The 15,506-nt window shown below is 32.9% G+C and overlaps 1 protein-coding gene across 1 annotated transcript; it reads left to right on the forward strand.

Annotated features, from left to right (window-relative positions):
* Positions 1 to 6,784: 6,784 nt before the first annotated feature.
* On the forward strand, positions 6,785 to 13,600 carry LOC132630079 (peroxidase 21). The gene is made up of 6 exons (XM_060345610.1): positions 6,785 to 6,904; positions 10,197 to 10,480; positions 11,287 to 11,435; positions 11,680 to 11,868; positions 12,573 to 12,738; positions 13,072 to 13,600. Exons 2-6 carry the CDS (start codon positions 10,399 to 10,401, stop codon positions 13,476 to 13,478), a joined length of 993 nt encoding a protein of 330 aa, XP_060201593.1. The 5' UTR covers positions 6,785 to 6,904; positions 10,197 to 10,398; the 3' UTR covers positions 13,479 to 13,600.
* The last annotated feature ends 1,906 nt before the right edge of the window (positions 13,601 to 15,506 follow it).

Raw genomic sequence — 15,506 nt, forward strand, 5'->3', positions numbered from 1 at the left:
TGGTATTATGTCTTCGTCGTATGTGACGAGATTTCCCGTTATACATAACGCTTCCAGCCCTTCCTATTGCAGCTTGACTATCACAATGTATGCATATAGGTGCCATTTAGGCCAAAACGGAATGTCTTTCAAGAAATTTCATAGCCATTCAGCTTCCTCACCAGCTTTATCCAAAGCTATAAATTCTGACTCCATTGTAGAGCGAGCAATACATGTTTGCTTGGATGATTTCCAAAACACTGCTCCTCCTCCAATGGTGAAAACGTATCCGCTTGTGGATTTAACTTCAGATGATCCGGTGATCCAATTTGCATCACTATATCCTTCAATTACTGCAGAATATTTATTATAGTGCAAAGCATAGTCTTGGGTGTATTGTAAATACCCCAAAACTCTTTTCATTGCCATCCAATGAATTTGGTCAGGATTACTTGTGTAATGACTCTGTTTACTTATTGCACAAGCTATATCTGGTTGTGTACAGTTCATAATGTACATCAAACTTCCCAACACTCAAGCATAGTCTAACTGAGTCTTGCTTTGACCTTGGTTCTTTGAAAGAGCAAGGTTCACGTCAATCGGAGTCTTTACAAATTTAAAGTCCAGATACTTGAATATTTCAAGTACCATCTTAACATAGTGAGTTTGTGACAATGCTAGACCTTGTGAATTTCTATGGATTTTAATTCCTAGAATTAAATCAGCAACTCCTAAGTCTTTCATATCAAACTTGCTAACAAGCATACGCTTAGCAGCATTTATGTCCGGAATGTCTTTGCTCATTATCAGCATATCATCAACATGCAAGCAAACAATGACTATGTGATTTGGAACGTTCTTAACGTAAACACATTTATCACATTCATTAATTTTAAATCCATTTGTCAACATTGTTTGGTCAAATTTTGCATGCCATTGTTTGGGTGCTTGCTTAAGTCCATAAAGTGACTTAACAAGTCGACACACCTTCTTCTCTTTTCCGGGAGTTATGAACCCTTCAGGTTGATCCATATAAATTTCTTCCTCTAAATCTCCATTCAAAAAGGTTGTTTTCACGTCCATTTGATGGATATAGAGTCTGTACACAGCAGCCAGCGCTATCAACGCCCAAATGGATGTTATCCTTGTTACCGGTGAGTACGTATCAAAATAATCAAGACCTTCTCGTTGTCTGAATTCTTTGACAACGATTATTGCCTTATATTTATCAATAGTGCCATCATCTTTCATTTTCTTCTTGAAAATCCATTTGGAGCCTAAAGATTTATTTCTCAGAGGAAGATCAACCAATTCCCAAGTATGATTGTTTAATATGGATTCTATTTCACTATTGATTGCCTCTTTCCAATATTGTGCTTCGGAGGAAGACATTGCTCCCTTGAAAGTTTGAGGCTCATTCTCTACTAAGAATGTCAAAAAGATTGGACCAAAGGAAGTCGATGTTCTTTGACGTTTACTACATCTTGGATTCTCTTTGTTAGGCATATTTTTCTTTGTTTCTTCCTGAGGTCATTTAGTCTTTCACCAGACGACTCACATTCTATTTTATACGGATAAATATGCTCAAAAAATTCAGCATTATCAGATTCCATTACAGTATTAACATGAATGTCGGGGTTTTCTGATTTATCAACCAGAAAACAATACGCTTTACTGTTAGTGGTGTATCCTATAAAAACACAATCAATGGTTTTTGGTCCAATTTTTACCCTTTTGGGTTTAGGAACTTGCATCTTGGCTAAACACCCCCCATACTTTGAAATATTTTAAGCTAGGCTTTCTACCTTTCCATTGTTCATATGGAATGGACTTTGTTTTGCTATGGGGCACTCGGTTGAGTATTTGGCTTGCTGTAAGGATAGCTTCCCCCTACAAGTTTTGCGGTAAACCAGAACTTATCAATAAGGCATTCATCATTTCCTTCAATGTTCAATTCTTTCTTTCCGCAATTCCATTGGATTGTGGGGTGTATGGGGCAGTAGTTTGATGAATAATTTCATATTCTAAGCATATTTCTTTAAAGTGAGATTCATATCTCCACCCCTATCACTTCTAATCATTTTGATTTTCTTGTTTAGTTTTGTTTCGACTTCATTTTTTGTATTGTTTAAATGCATTAATAGCTTCATCTTTGCTATTAAGTAAATACACATAGCAATATCGAGTGCTATCGTCAATAAAAGTTATAAAGTACTTTTTCCCACCGTGTGATGATGTTGACTTCATGTCACAAATGTTGGTATGAATTAAGTCTAAAGGATTGGAATTCCTTTCAATAGACTTATAAGGATGCTTAGCATACTTGGATTCAACACATACTTGACATTTGGACTTATTGCATTCAAACTTGGGAAGTTTTTCCAAGTTAATCATTTTTCGCAAGGTTTTATAATTAACATGTCCCAAACGTGCATGTCATAAACTATTTGACTCAAGTAAATAAGATAAAGGAGAAATTTTATTCATATCAACTGAGATTACATTGAGTTTGAAAAGGCCCTCTGTGAGGTAGCCCTTCCAACATACATATCGTTTTTACTAACAACAACCTTATTAGAAACAAAAACACATTTAAATCCATTCTTGACTAGTAGTGAAGTTGAGACTAAGTTCTTTCGCATTTCTGGAACATGAAGGACATTCTTGAGCGTCACAATCTTTCCAGACGTCATCTTCAAGACAATATTGCCTGTTCCCTCGATTTTGGTAGTAGCAGAATTGGACATGAAGATCGTCTCATTGGGGCCAGCTGCGTCATAAGAAGAAAAGAATTCCTTGTTAGAACAAACATGGCGAGTAGTGCCCAAGTCTATCCACCATTCTCGCGGGTTACCTACCAAGTTGCATTCGGACAACATGGCACATAGATTATCCACTTCATTATTCATTTCAGTCATATTGGCTTGACCTTTCTTCCTCTCCTTATTTTTTTTTCGGAGCATGACAGTCTGAAGCCATGTGTCCAAATTTGCCGCAATTGTAACAACTTCCTTTGAATTTCTTCTTGTTTGGAACATTCTTCCCTCTAGAAGTCCGCTTCCTTTTCTTTGAACTTGTAGGGGCAGTTTCAACAATGTTTGCCCCCATTATTGCTTGTTTGCCATTGGCCTTCTTCTCAGCAGATCTGTTGTCTTCCTCAATTCTAAGTCGAACAATTAGATCTTCTAATGTCATTTCCTTACATTTGTGCTTTAAGTAGTTTTTAAAATCCTTCCACAAATGAGGCAATTTTTCAATAAAGGCCGCAACCTGGAAAGCTCCATTGACTACCATTCCTTTCGCAAGCAGATCATGTGTAATCACTTGAAATTCCTGGACCTGCGACATGACAAATTTATTATCTACCATTTACAGTCCAAGAACTTCGTAACAACAAACTTCTTTAACCCAACATCCTCGGTCTTATATTTCTTGTCCAAAGCATTCCATAATTCCTTAGACGTCTTACAGCCGCTATAGACATTATATAGACCACCATCCAGCCCATTGAGAATATAATTTTTACATAGAAAATAAGAATGATTCCATGCCTCCGTCACGATGAAACGCTCGTTGTTCGGTGTCTCTTCTGGTAGAACAGGAACTTCCTCAGTAATAATCTTTTGCAAACTGAGGGTTGTTAAGTAGAAGAACATTTTCTGTTGCTAGCGTTTAAAGTCTATGCCAGAAAACTTCCCGGGCTTCTTTGCCGCAGCCATTGCAGGGACAGTTGTGGTGCGACTGGAAGAGGCGACGGTCGTTGCACCAGTAGCGTTCTCGGCAGTGTTATCAACCATTTTCTGTTTGACAACAAAACAGAACCAGAATCAATAAATAGAACGCACAAAGTAGTAATGTCGATGAAGGTTTTGTATTCTTCTGATCGAACACACAAAGTAATAATGTCAATAAAGTTTTTATATTCTTCTAATCGAACACACAAAGTAATAATCTCGATGAAGTTTTTATATCTTCAAATCGAGTAGATTACTGGAGTAGAAAATCCGAGGATTTTAGTCTCTAACCAGAACAGAATATTAGATGAAACAGAAGTATAATTATTAAATTCTTTAAGTTTGTGATTCTTGTTAATCAAATTATAATCTGTTTACAGAAACTAAAGAACTATATGTTTATTTCGAGCCCACAGTAAATTGTATTTCCTTAAAGAATTTAATCCCCTCACAGTTGCCAAAGGTTTGGATTAATTCTTCCCAGGATAGAACGAAATTCTATTCTGCAATACTGACAATGAAAATTGCAGAATTTCAGCGAACTCAACGAATGGTAGCAATCACATGACACTTACTGATTTTTGGTGTTGAAAAGAATGCAGTATTAGGGGAAAGAAAAAAAATGTGTTTTTCAGAGTCAGTTTTCTGTTACAGTATCTTTAAAATGAGGCGAAGCCTCTGAAGTGAAAGTGCCTGTTTGGTGAAGAAGATGACCGTTGGTCATCGTTATGTCTGTTGGGAAATAATTCCGTTGGAAAAATTAATTCCGCAAATTTAATTAATTAAGTTAAATTTCGCGTGAATTAATTAATGTGGGGATTGGAAATATTAAATAACGAAAATGGACATAAAATAAATTTGGTCCAAAAAGATTATCAATCAAATCATTTGACCAAATCCAAAGCTGAGCCGAGCGACGACAACGGCGCGAGGGGTGGTCCTCTTCTCAACCCTTTATGAGCTAGAGAATGTGTTACTTAATATAAACACACACATAACACTTTCAACCACCAATATGAGAGAAGTGCACACTTGAAAGGTTATTTTTCAAACTTTCATTTCCCTCCATTTCCCAATTCATACTTCACCTTTAAAGTCTTTCACTTAATGCATTTGTAGACTTTAAACTCAACAAAATCTTCTAGTTGAAAAATTATGTAACGTGATTATGCAAAGCAGATTTAATGCACAAGCTCTTAAAAGTGAAAATACAAATAAAAAATATGCAACTTTGTGAGATTGATCTATTTTTAGTCAATAGAAGAAAAACAGATCCCGTGAACTCTGTTGGTCAACTAGTTTATAGAAATACAAATGGGCCTGTTTGTTTTCACTTTATTGTGGATCCGGATCGGATCTCAACCCATTTATTATATTTGTTTTTTTCCCTTTTTACTACGGCTAAACCTTTCTCTAATGACAACGTTTGACCGAAAATTTCATGATTGCTATAATGAGGTGTTGTTATGTATGTATATTGACATTTGATTTTTAGATCTCACTTAGTTGTTATAAGCAAACGTACGCAGACAATTATTTCTATGTGTTTTTATGCTACATATAAACGAAAATAATGTACTTGTTAATTTTAAAATCTCAATTGATTTTCATATCTCATTAAATAAAAATTAAAAAGACTAATAAATCCATAAGTAGCTGTACCATACCGATAAAGAAATATTTCAAGTTTGATGTAAGAATACTACAATTGTAGGTTGTTTCGTAAATTTCAATCTCTTAGTAATAATTTTACGCTTGAATTACGAAGAATATTGTTCAAACTTTCAACAAAAGGGAATTCAATAACTTTCCTTGAAGGATATCTAAGAGGTTAACAGTTGACTCTTCTATCTCACTTCAAGTAACAGTTGACTCTTAACAATAACTTTTTATTTTTATACATAAATATTTTTTACAAAATATAATTACACAATATTTTTATTATAACTGTTATAGATCGATAATTTTATAAAGAATGTACCGTTCTAGTGAAATGTTTTTATAACGAATGATAATTATAGAGAAGTTTGATTGTACTACCTTTATTTACTAACTAGATTAGGTTAAATCAGGTCGTTTGGCCATGGACCTTGAGAACCGTCTAAATTTGTCTTTTAGTTGCGATCGTTAGCTAATAAGGGCTAAATTGGATCACTTTGATAACATTAATAAGAGTAGGAACCAGACACTTCTTCAGCGGCGAGAAAAATTGTACCATTTCGTATAGTCAAACAATATTTTAACCTTTTTATCTGCTCTAGATTTGGTTCAATCAAATCGTTTGTGAAGCCTTAAAATCATTTTGGACGATTCCTCCTAAAATGACCTTTTATAACTATTTTATCCATTACTGTCACGACTAATTTCTTCTCATATTTCCGAAACTATTTCTTATTTCCTTTCTCGTATCGTCTCCTATAAAGAAAAATGCTATACAATCACAAATATTCAAAAAGGTAAAATATATAAAATAAAAATAAAAATCAAGAGAGTCGAACCAAAAGAGAGAGAGATTCAAGAAGTAGCCATAAGAAGCATACTCTCTAAATTTTGACTTGGATATTCCTTTTCATTCTATTTTATTATGCCTTTTAGAAAATCATGTGATGTAATATTCGTCTAAACAGTGCGTTTGTTCAATCAATATCGTCTAAGTCGTGGTTGATCTCTCTTGCAATTGAAAGTGCTTAATTTTATAGAGGAAAATTAACTTAATTCAGATTTTCTCTGATATTTTTAGAGTATTTATATAAATGTTGTATTTATTAATTTTTAAATAAAAACGAAAGATAGAAATTTAGATAATATGAAAACAAACAGTCCTAGTATTGAGTTAGAGAAAATGTCTTATTAATCAAATATGCTTGTATCAGAGATTCATACATTTTTATTTTAAAAACAAAAGAAAAAATCCTAAATAATGATCTCATGAAATAAATAAACAAATAATCGAGTACCATTTAATGCGTTGTCTATAATTGATCGTCCTATTTCAAGAAAAATAAAATAATTGGAAGATTTATAAAACTAATAAAAATCAAAATCAATTTTATATAATTTGACCACGCTATGCCAATCTTCTATAAATGGATGGGACAGTAGACACCTTTGTATATCAGCTTCAAAGTCTCCTTTCTCGTAAAGAAGAAGAAGAATACAATTTCTTTTTGCTTTCTCTTACAACATTGAAGGTTTGCTTTCTATATCTTTTTCCTCTACTTTTTTTCTATTATATTTTTCCTCTCGAGTAATACACCCACTTGTTATAATACATGGTCATTTGTTTAGATGTTCTTTTAACTCAAATTCAATTGAATTTGTTTTTTGCTTGATTTGCATTATATAGGTTAGTGTTGTTTCTTTTTTAAGAATTGTTTCTGGAGCGAATCCAACATATATAAGGAAAAGGAAAGGAAAAAGAACGATGGAAAGTGTTAGTGAAATTTGAGTCATGGACTTCGATGGTGTAAAGTGAACTTGTAACCACGAGACTTGCAGTTCTAATACTCCATTTGTTAGTGCTAATTAAGATTATATGATTATTTTCTCTTGATTAGCTAATCTTGTCATTTAATTGTACTTATATTTGGATAAATAGGAATATTATTAGGTAAAAGAAGACAAACTAGTCCATTTATGTGTTTCCTCACCTATCTCCCTTAATTAGGCCAAAAGACAAATAAAAAAGATTATTTTTTTGAAAAGATTGTCATCACAATAATATAATTGACTTGGATCTTGACAAACCATAAAGTAGACAAGTTGCAGTCCGATGATTTAATTACTTCTCAAATGACATGGTCATATAATATCCTAAATGGATTTTACTTAATAAACACTAACAATATAAAATATTGTTAGATTATCAGGAATCGACTATTGTATTTTTTTTTCCTTGATTGCTATATCAAATTTTAAACACTGACAACACATGGAACTTAAACTCAAATTTTACTTAATTATTAGTAGAAGCCAAACTTAATTACTGGTAGAAGCCAAAAGCTTCTTTCAACAACCTAAACAACATATTTCTACTTTTTTGATGTCATGCATAATAGTTTAATACTTCAATCCTCTTTTCTTCTTCCTTTAACAAAAAATTACAAACTTCCATTACATTAACTAATCCTTAAATCATAGCTAATACTTAATTGGACTACAAGTAGCACGATCTCTTGTTGATTAGTCATAGTAATGCAGATAATTAGAGGATTATATTATTATATTTAGAAATATGAGTGCAATGAAATAGCTAGCCAATCACTACCACTACTAAAAAAAAAGGGATTTTTCGATCAAAAATTTCGACCATAGGAAAAAAATCGACCACAAGTGGTCGAAGTTTGCAGAATTTTTAATAGAGTAATAATTTTCCCACTAATCTCAGTGTGTGCACCACAAGTGAGAATATATTAATTAATTTGCAAGAAGCTAGCACTTTTTGTGGCTGAAAGGCTAAATGAGTGGCTGAGAACTGATGCTTTTCATTCAATTTATAACTTAACCACCAATTACTAAGGAGAGACAAAGGAATCCAAATTTCAAATTACTTGTTATATAAGCACCAAGTACTCAGTATTGCACATGAACCGCCCCACCCAAAACTCAAATAAAAATGAACAATTTTTTGTTCCTAGCTATATGAGGCCATAGAGGAAGTGTTATACTAGTGGCGCACACATAATTTTATATAAGTGGTGATCCATGTATTATCACTATTCAGCTTGTAATAGGATTCAGATCTAAGACTACACGGATTTTACAACTTTATTTTGTATCTCAAATTGATATTTACCTTATATTCAAGTTGTGTCAGCCTAGAGACATTTATCTAGTAAGTATTTATATTTTTTAATTGAATATATTTTCACACTTAAATTAGGATATTTTTTCGAGAAAGGATATCAGAAGACACCTTGCTTCATCACTAGGTTAGATTATAGGCTTCAATCAATAGACACGGTTTCAACTCGGAGCAACAAAAGGTCTAGGTTGTGCTTAATGGAGACCCGGGGTCGTGTTTAATGGAGACCCGAGGTAATTTTGAAACATATACTAGACTGATTAGAGGTTGTCAACCTAATTAAAGTCGAGAGGTTTGGTGGGGGTGGGGAGGGAATAGCACACGGGTCATTGGCACTTTTGCCCCTATTTTGTGCCGGTCTTTAATTTTTACACCTCAAAGCAAATAACTTTCTCGCGGGGCATAAATTTATATTTTCACATTATAATATTTCACAAATTATGTCCTGCGCTCTTAAAAAATTTATGCCCAACTCGATTTTGAAGGACAAAAATTAAAGACCAGCCAGTTTAAAGGACAAAAGTGCAATTTTTTCATAGCACACAAAGTTCCCAACTTGTAATTTTGCGATGTTAAAGTTAAGATAACACCCTCTATCGAAGTGGTCCTTATGTCTATTTGTTTCGCGTGCTCAATAACTCATAAACTTTGTTCAATGATTTTTTGTTCATAAATGGTTAATTGCCACCGATATTGAAAAGAATAATTGGTCCACTTATGCCTATAGTTGAGGTTGACTAGGAGGCATTATTAGTGAGGTTGATCATATCTTTAAGTTAAGAATATTTTATTTCTCTTCTAGACTATTAATTGGACCTTCAAATTAGAGCGAAACTTTAATTAGATCATAGTAGAGAAACCAACAAAAAGATCACTCTCGAGTTATACAAAAATCTAGTTGTTTCATTAGATTCAATTAATGTAAAGTTTTGCTCTCATTTTTTTGGTTTAAAGATTAATTAATTGTACATCACAATATAGAGACTAAATTTTAAGTGTTTGACCCATAAATGGAATCAAGGTAGCATATGAAAGGGCATCCAGATGATATAATCAAGCAAACAAACTATGACTTCTTTAGCAGTTCAACTTTTTACGTGAGATAGCCACACACTTTAATAATACATTGGCTTATCATAATGCTTAGTCCTTTTCTTTCCACTTTAGTCGTTTCCTCTAAAAGAAGAGTTTTTTGTAGCTGTTGTGTTTCGGCCGTCACCTTCAGAGTCGATGGGCCACAACAAGTTCAATTGGCATCTATTACAAAAGAGAGAATTCACTTCAGATAATCACACATTTCTACTAGGCAACATGAAATAGCTGAGAACGGATCTTTCTGGATATATAATTCAAATCGAGATTAGAGATACTTACTGCAATTTTATGTTTACACCAAATCAAATAATTTAGCAAGCCGGTAAAATTAAGTGAGAATACATATTATTTAATCATAATTACATGATAATTATATATATTAAAATACATGTCTTACATTTGTTATATGTCTCGTTATAAACACTGAATGCGAATAAATTTTCACCCTAGTGCATTTCAAAAAAGGCATATTTCTATTAGTCGAAGTGATAAAGTTACTTTCAGCTGCATAATCATATTGTGTGCTAAACCAATCTGTCTATCTTTCTAATTATTGTTGTTTTAAAAATTGTGATGAAGTACAGATTCTTTCAGTGGGACTACAACTACTGGCCGAGAAGTCCAACATAGTGGCTGGGTGGCTGCTAATAAATTAGTAGAACAAATTTTCAATTGAAATCCAATATTCCTCCTCCACTTCAAAAATAGTACAAAATTCGAAAAACATTTGCTATATAAATTGAGCAAAATATTCGGCAAAGTACAAGACTTCACTACATCAGAGATATGGCCAACAAGTACAATCATTTCAGCTTGTCCTCAAGATTTCTCTTTCTGTTATTACCGTTACTTCTTCAAATTCATTATGGTAATTCTCTCCTTTATCTTAAGATTTTACGATGTTATTTATTTCAAATTTTGACTAGAGATTTGTTTACAAATCTATATCTAAATTTTACTATGAGCTATCTTATTTATTTCAAATTTTGAATAGACATTTGTTTACAAATCTATATCTAAATTTTACTATGAGCTATCTTATTTATTTCAAATTTCGACTAGACATTTGTTTACAAATCTATATCTTTTAAGTACAGAGTAAAAGTTTTTTTTTACTGTTAGTGCAATTTAATCGGTTATAGTAGGTTATTTATTTCATTTTTTGAGGTATCATATCGTGCTTGGTATAAAAAATTACTGCTTTTATTTAAGTTTATGTGACACATTTTTGTTAAAATGAATGAAATTTCTCAATATGGAAACGATATATTCTTCTCATTTTACTTTTATCCCAACCATACAAATGATAGAGTTATAGCATGTTTAAGGCCACAAACTTCAAAGGTTCTACAGCCACATAAATGGTATAGCATGTTTAGATCACACGTCTTAAAAATCTTCATTTCTTTCTTAAACTCCATGTTAACTCAAATTGTAGTATATGGATTCAAAGGGAGGGAATACATGTTGATGTCTGCAACTTAACCTGATGGTGTAATTAAAGATATTATATGTTGTCAGTCCACGTAACTTAAGTACTTTTTAAAAAAAATTACGTCAAACTAAATTTATACGGCTCAACTGATTCCACAAAGTACTTATTATCTCTTATCATTACAGATATCAAGTAATTATGTTCATATATACTGACAGCTAAGTCTTAATTAATTTCAGTAAGAAGTGAGCTCCAACTGAACTACTACTCAAAGAGTTGCCCAAGAGCTGAGGAGATCATCAAAGAACAAGTGGCAACCTTGTACCACAAGCATGGCAATACAGCAGTTTCTTGGATCAGAAATCTCTTTCATGATTGCATGGTTATGGTAATTAATAATTAATAATTATATATGAAGAATTAATCTAAATAACTGCACGCCCAATTGTTTAAATTAAAAATAGTTGGTGGATATATAATATATGTATAATTTATGTATACTATGTGTATAACCGTATATAATCAGCGTATAGTTTATGTATAGCGATTAAGAAAAGTAAACAGTAAATCCAATCGGCTATTTATATAAAGATCCCTTGACAATTTAAATAATATGGTTTTTGTCGTTGCAGTCATGTGATGCATCGGTATATTTGGACACAGCAAATGGGCAGGAATCAGAGAAGGAATCTCCAAGGAATTTTGGGATGAGGAATTTTAAGTATATAGAGACTATTAAACAGGCACTTGAAAGTGAATGTCCAAACACTGTTTCTTGTGCTGATATTGTTGCTCTTTCTGCAAGGGATGGTCTTCTCTGGGTAAGTTCATCAAATTTAACTTATATATACTGATTGTGCGAAGAATTTTTAACATTATTAGTGTAGTTTAATTTGTCGTAACAATTAATCAACCTATCTTCCTCAGGTTACTAATTGATCATCTTTTTGCTGATGAATAGTTGTAGTTATGCTTTCGGTAAACTGATAGTAACAAAAAATAATTTACACTATAGAACTCACCCCATCCTACCTTATTTTCATCTTACTAATCCATCTTTTTATGGACGATCATCCATGTATAGGTGATCTAATAGTTTAAAAATTTTCTTTTTACACGATTGGTATATAGAAGGTAAATCAATCACTTCATCCCTTTAACATTAATTTTGGGTGAAACATTACACTAATCAGTGCAAAGAAGTTTTATACTACCAATGTAGTGTATTTTAATATGTTATAACAGGTAATTAATACTCCTATGTCTTTTCCAGGTTGCTAATTCATCTTTTTATTGACGATTACATGTATAGTTACATTTCAACTGACCTGATAGTATAAGTTTTTTCACACTATAGTACTCACCACATCTGGCCTTTTAACATTAACGTTGTGTGAGATACTACATTGACAATGTGAAATTTTTTTATGTAACCTTGAAAGGATTATTAATAGAGTAATTTTTCTTACTCTCCGTGTCAGTTTCCTTATGGAACTGAGTTATAATATGTTCAATTGTGTCACAGTTAGGAGGGCCACGTGTTGAAATGAGAACAGGGAGGAAAGACAGCAAAGAGAGTTACTTAGCAGAAGTTGAGAATTACATTCCTAACCATAATGATTCCATGTCATCTGTGCTCTCTCAATTCCAATCAATTGGTGTTGATACTGAAGGAACAGTTGCTCTTCTAGGTAAATCATCTCTCTAAATTTTGTTTAACATTTCAAACTCTTCTACATTTATAAAACAAAATAAAGGGCTTAATTTTCATATATGGACAATTTCATTACCGTAAGCCAATTATTACAATTTGAAGGTGTTAGCATAAGTTCATATTTTAATGACACACTAAAAATGAGGGGCATGTCACATAAATTGAAATAGTGAAAGTATTAGTTTCAACACTTATATCCAACTATCGTATTCATCTATAAAATAAGCTTTAACGTTTGATATTTACCACTACTTTTAATCAGTTAACCTAAATTGGCTACTAACCAACTTATATGTACATGAAAATACAGGGGCTCACTCTGTAGGGCGAGTTCATTGTGTAAATTTAGTCCACAGGCTTTACCCAACAATCGATCCAACTATCGACCCTGACTACGCCGAGTACCTTAAAGGCCGATGCCCAACGCCGGATCCCAACCCGAAGGAAGTTTTATACTCAAGAAATGATCGTGAAACTCCAATGATATTAGACAATATGTACTACAAGAACATTTTGAGCAACAAAGGGCTATTAATTGTAGACCAAGAATTGGTTACTGATCCAAATACTTCTCCTTTTGTGGAGAAAATGGCTGCTGATAATGGCTATTTTCATGATCAATTTGCAAGGGCTCTGCGCATTTTGTCTGAAAATAATCCACTTACGGGAGATCAAGGTGAAATTAGAAAGGTGTGCCGCTATGTAAATAGTGCTTAAAAAGTATTTACCAGCGGACGTTAATGTAATACGGTTGTATTGTTTTGTTCTCTTGCTTTTATTTTTGTTGTGTTGCATCTTCAAGTGAAATAATAATCCGGTAAAAGTAAGTGTTACTATAAGTGTGTTACTTTGTTCTGTCGCTTTTATTTTATGGGTTGATGAATGCGGTGGTGTAATTGGGTTAACTTGAGTGTGTTTGACCATTTTATCGGGTACCTACTACGTCCCACTTGTTCAATTACTGCATACTTTTCTCACCAATGCTATGGAAGATGAGGAAAAATTGAACTCTGATCTCTAGATTCACACCTTTGAGCGCACAGGAACTTAGTTTCCTGTAAACTTATAGGTAAAGAGGAATATTTCAACTTTATTTTTATTTTATTTGAAAAAAAAAGGTCTGGTGAGCTCATTTTGTCTGGAAAATGTAATATGGTTGCATTGTTCTATTTCTTTTTTATCTGCTGTGTTGCATCTTCAGGTTTGTATTAATAATAAAGGTCAAGTGAAGTGTACTATGTTTGGCCAACTTGTGTTTCCTTTTTCATTGGGTATTGCTATCAGGGGCGGAGCTATAGTTTACTTTATGATTTTGGACAAATAGCTTTGGCCTAAATAATGTATTTTTGTCAAAAAAAATATATTTTATATATGATCCGGTAAAGTGTCTTTTCTAGAATTTAGAATATATAAACTCAAAGTTGCGCCTCTGCCTACTATTACCCAGCAACTCATTTATTGCATAACTTGTCAGACTAAGACTATGGAAGATGGAAGCAAATACCCATAATTTTTTGCCTCTATTAAAATTTAAAATCTTATTTCAGTTTTTCACCCACCTCATTGACCATTACCGCACACCCTGCGAAATCTTTTTCAATACACTTTGGAGGTAAAGAGGGATTTACATGGAGAGTAAAAAAGATCTTGTGATTCTCTTTTCCTTCTTCTGTTTCTTTATAAGAGTAAGTGGACCAATGAGGAAAACAATGCAAGGACTTGAGTTGGGCCTCCACTTCTGCCGACCCACTCTATAACGGTGAGATTGGACATTAGAAGGAGACAACACATGACCATAATAAACCCATGAGACAAATCCAGCTCAATAACCTAACTGTGGGCCTATACTAATCATGATCCTTCCACACTCAAGAATGTGCATTTGAGAGTTCTCTTCTCCCTCATGGGCATTCTTTAGGGGGGAAATCACGCATACCCCCGCAAATCAAAATAATTATCTATTCATATTTACATTACTTTTGTACCTTTAGAAAAAATTTAAAATATTTATCTAAAATGCTATCCAGTTATGATATTAACATGATATACAAAATATTGATTATGGTATCATAGAAGATGCTTTAGTCCTTCTCTTAGTCCTCCATAATACCATCATGGTATATAAATATATTCAGATGATATCATGAAAGATGCTTCAGTCCTTCTCTTAGCCCTTCATGATACCATCATGGTATATAAATATATTGAGACAGTATTATGGATGATCATGTTCACTTATTCAAAAAGACACACTTTTCTTGGAAAAAAAAAACTCTATGATATCATCGTCTTATATACTTATACCGTGATGGTATCATGAAGAACTGCTTCAGTCCTTCAATTATACACTCCTCAGGACCGTGATACTATGATGATATATAAATATACTGAGATGGTATCATGGAGACTGTTTCAGTCTTTCTCTTAGACCTCCATGATACCATCGTGATATATAAATATACTGCGATGATATACGGAGGAAGGGGTAGGCCGAGGGATATATTAGGTAAATATTTCTAGCCGATGAGGGTAGAAGCGAAATTACTTTAGAAGAAGCATTGGGCGGATAAATATTTTTTATTTTAGGGGTATTCAGTGATGTTTTCCCTATTCTTTTTTCAAAAATCGAAATACACATATCGTATAGTGAAACTAAAATCTATCTACACTAAATTGAAATTTAAAAGCAAGGAGCTCTTTAGCGAAATGTCGTAGAGTGAAATTATAGTAGTACAAAACAAGGAT

Source organism: Lycium barbarum, chromosome 3, assembly GCF_019175385.1.
Source record: "Lycium barbarum isolate Lr01 chromosome 3, ASM1917538v2, whole genome shotgun sequence".
Taxonomy (NCBI): Eukaryota; Viridiplantae; Streptophyta; class Magnoliopsida; order Solanales; family Solanaceae; genus Lycium; species Lycium barbarum.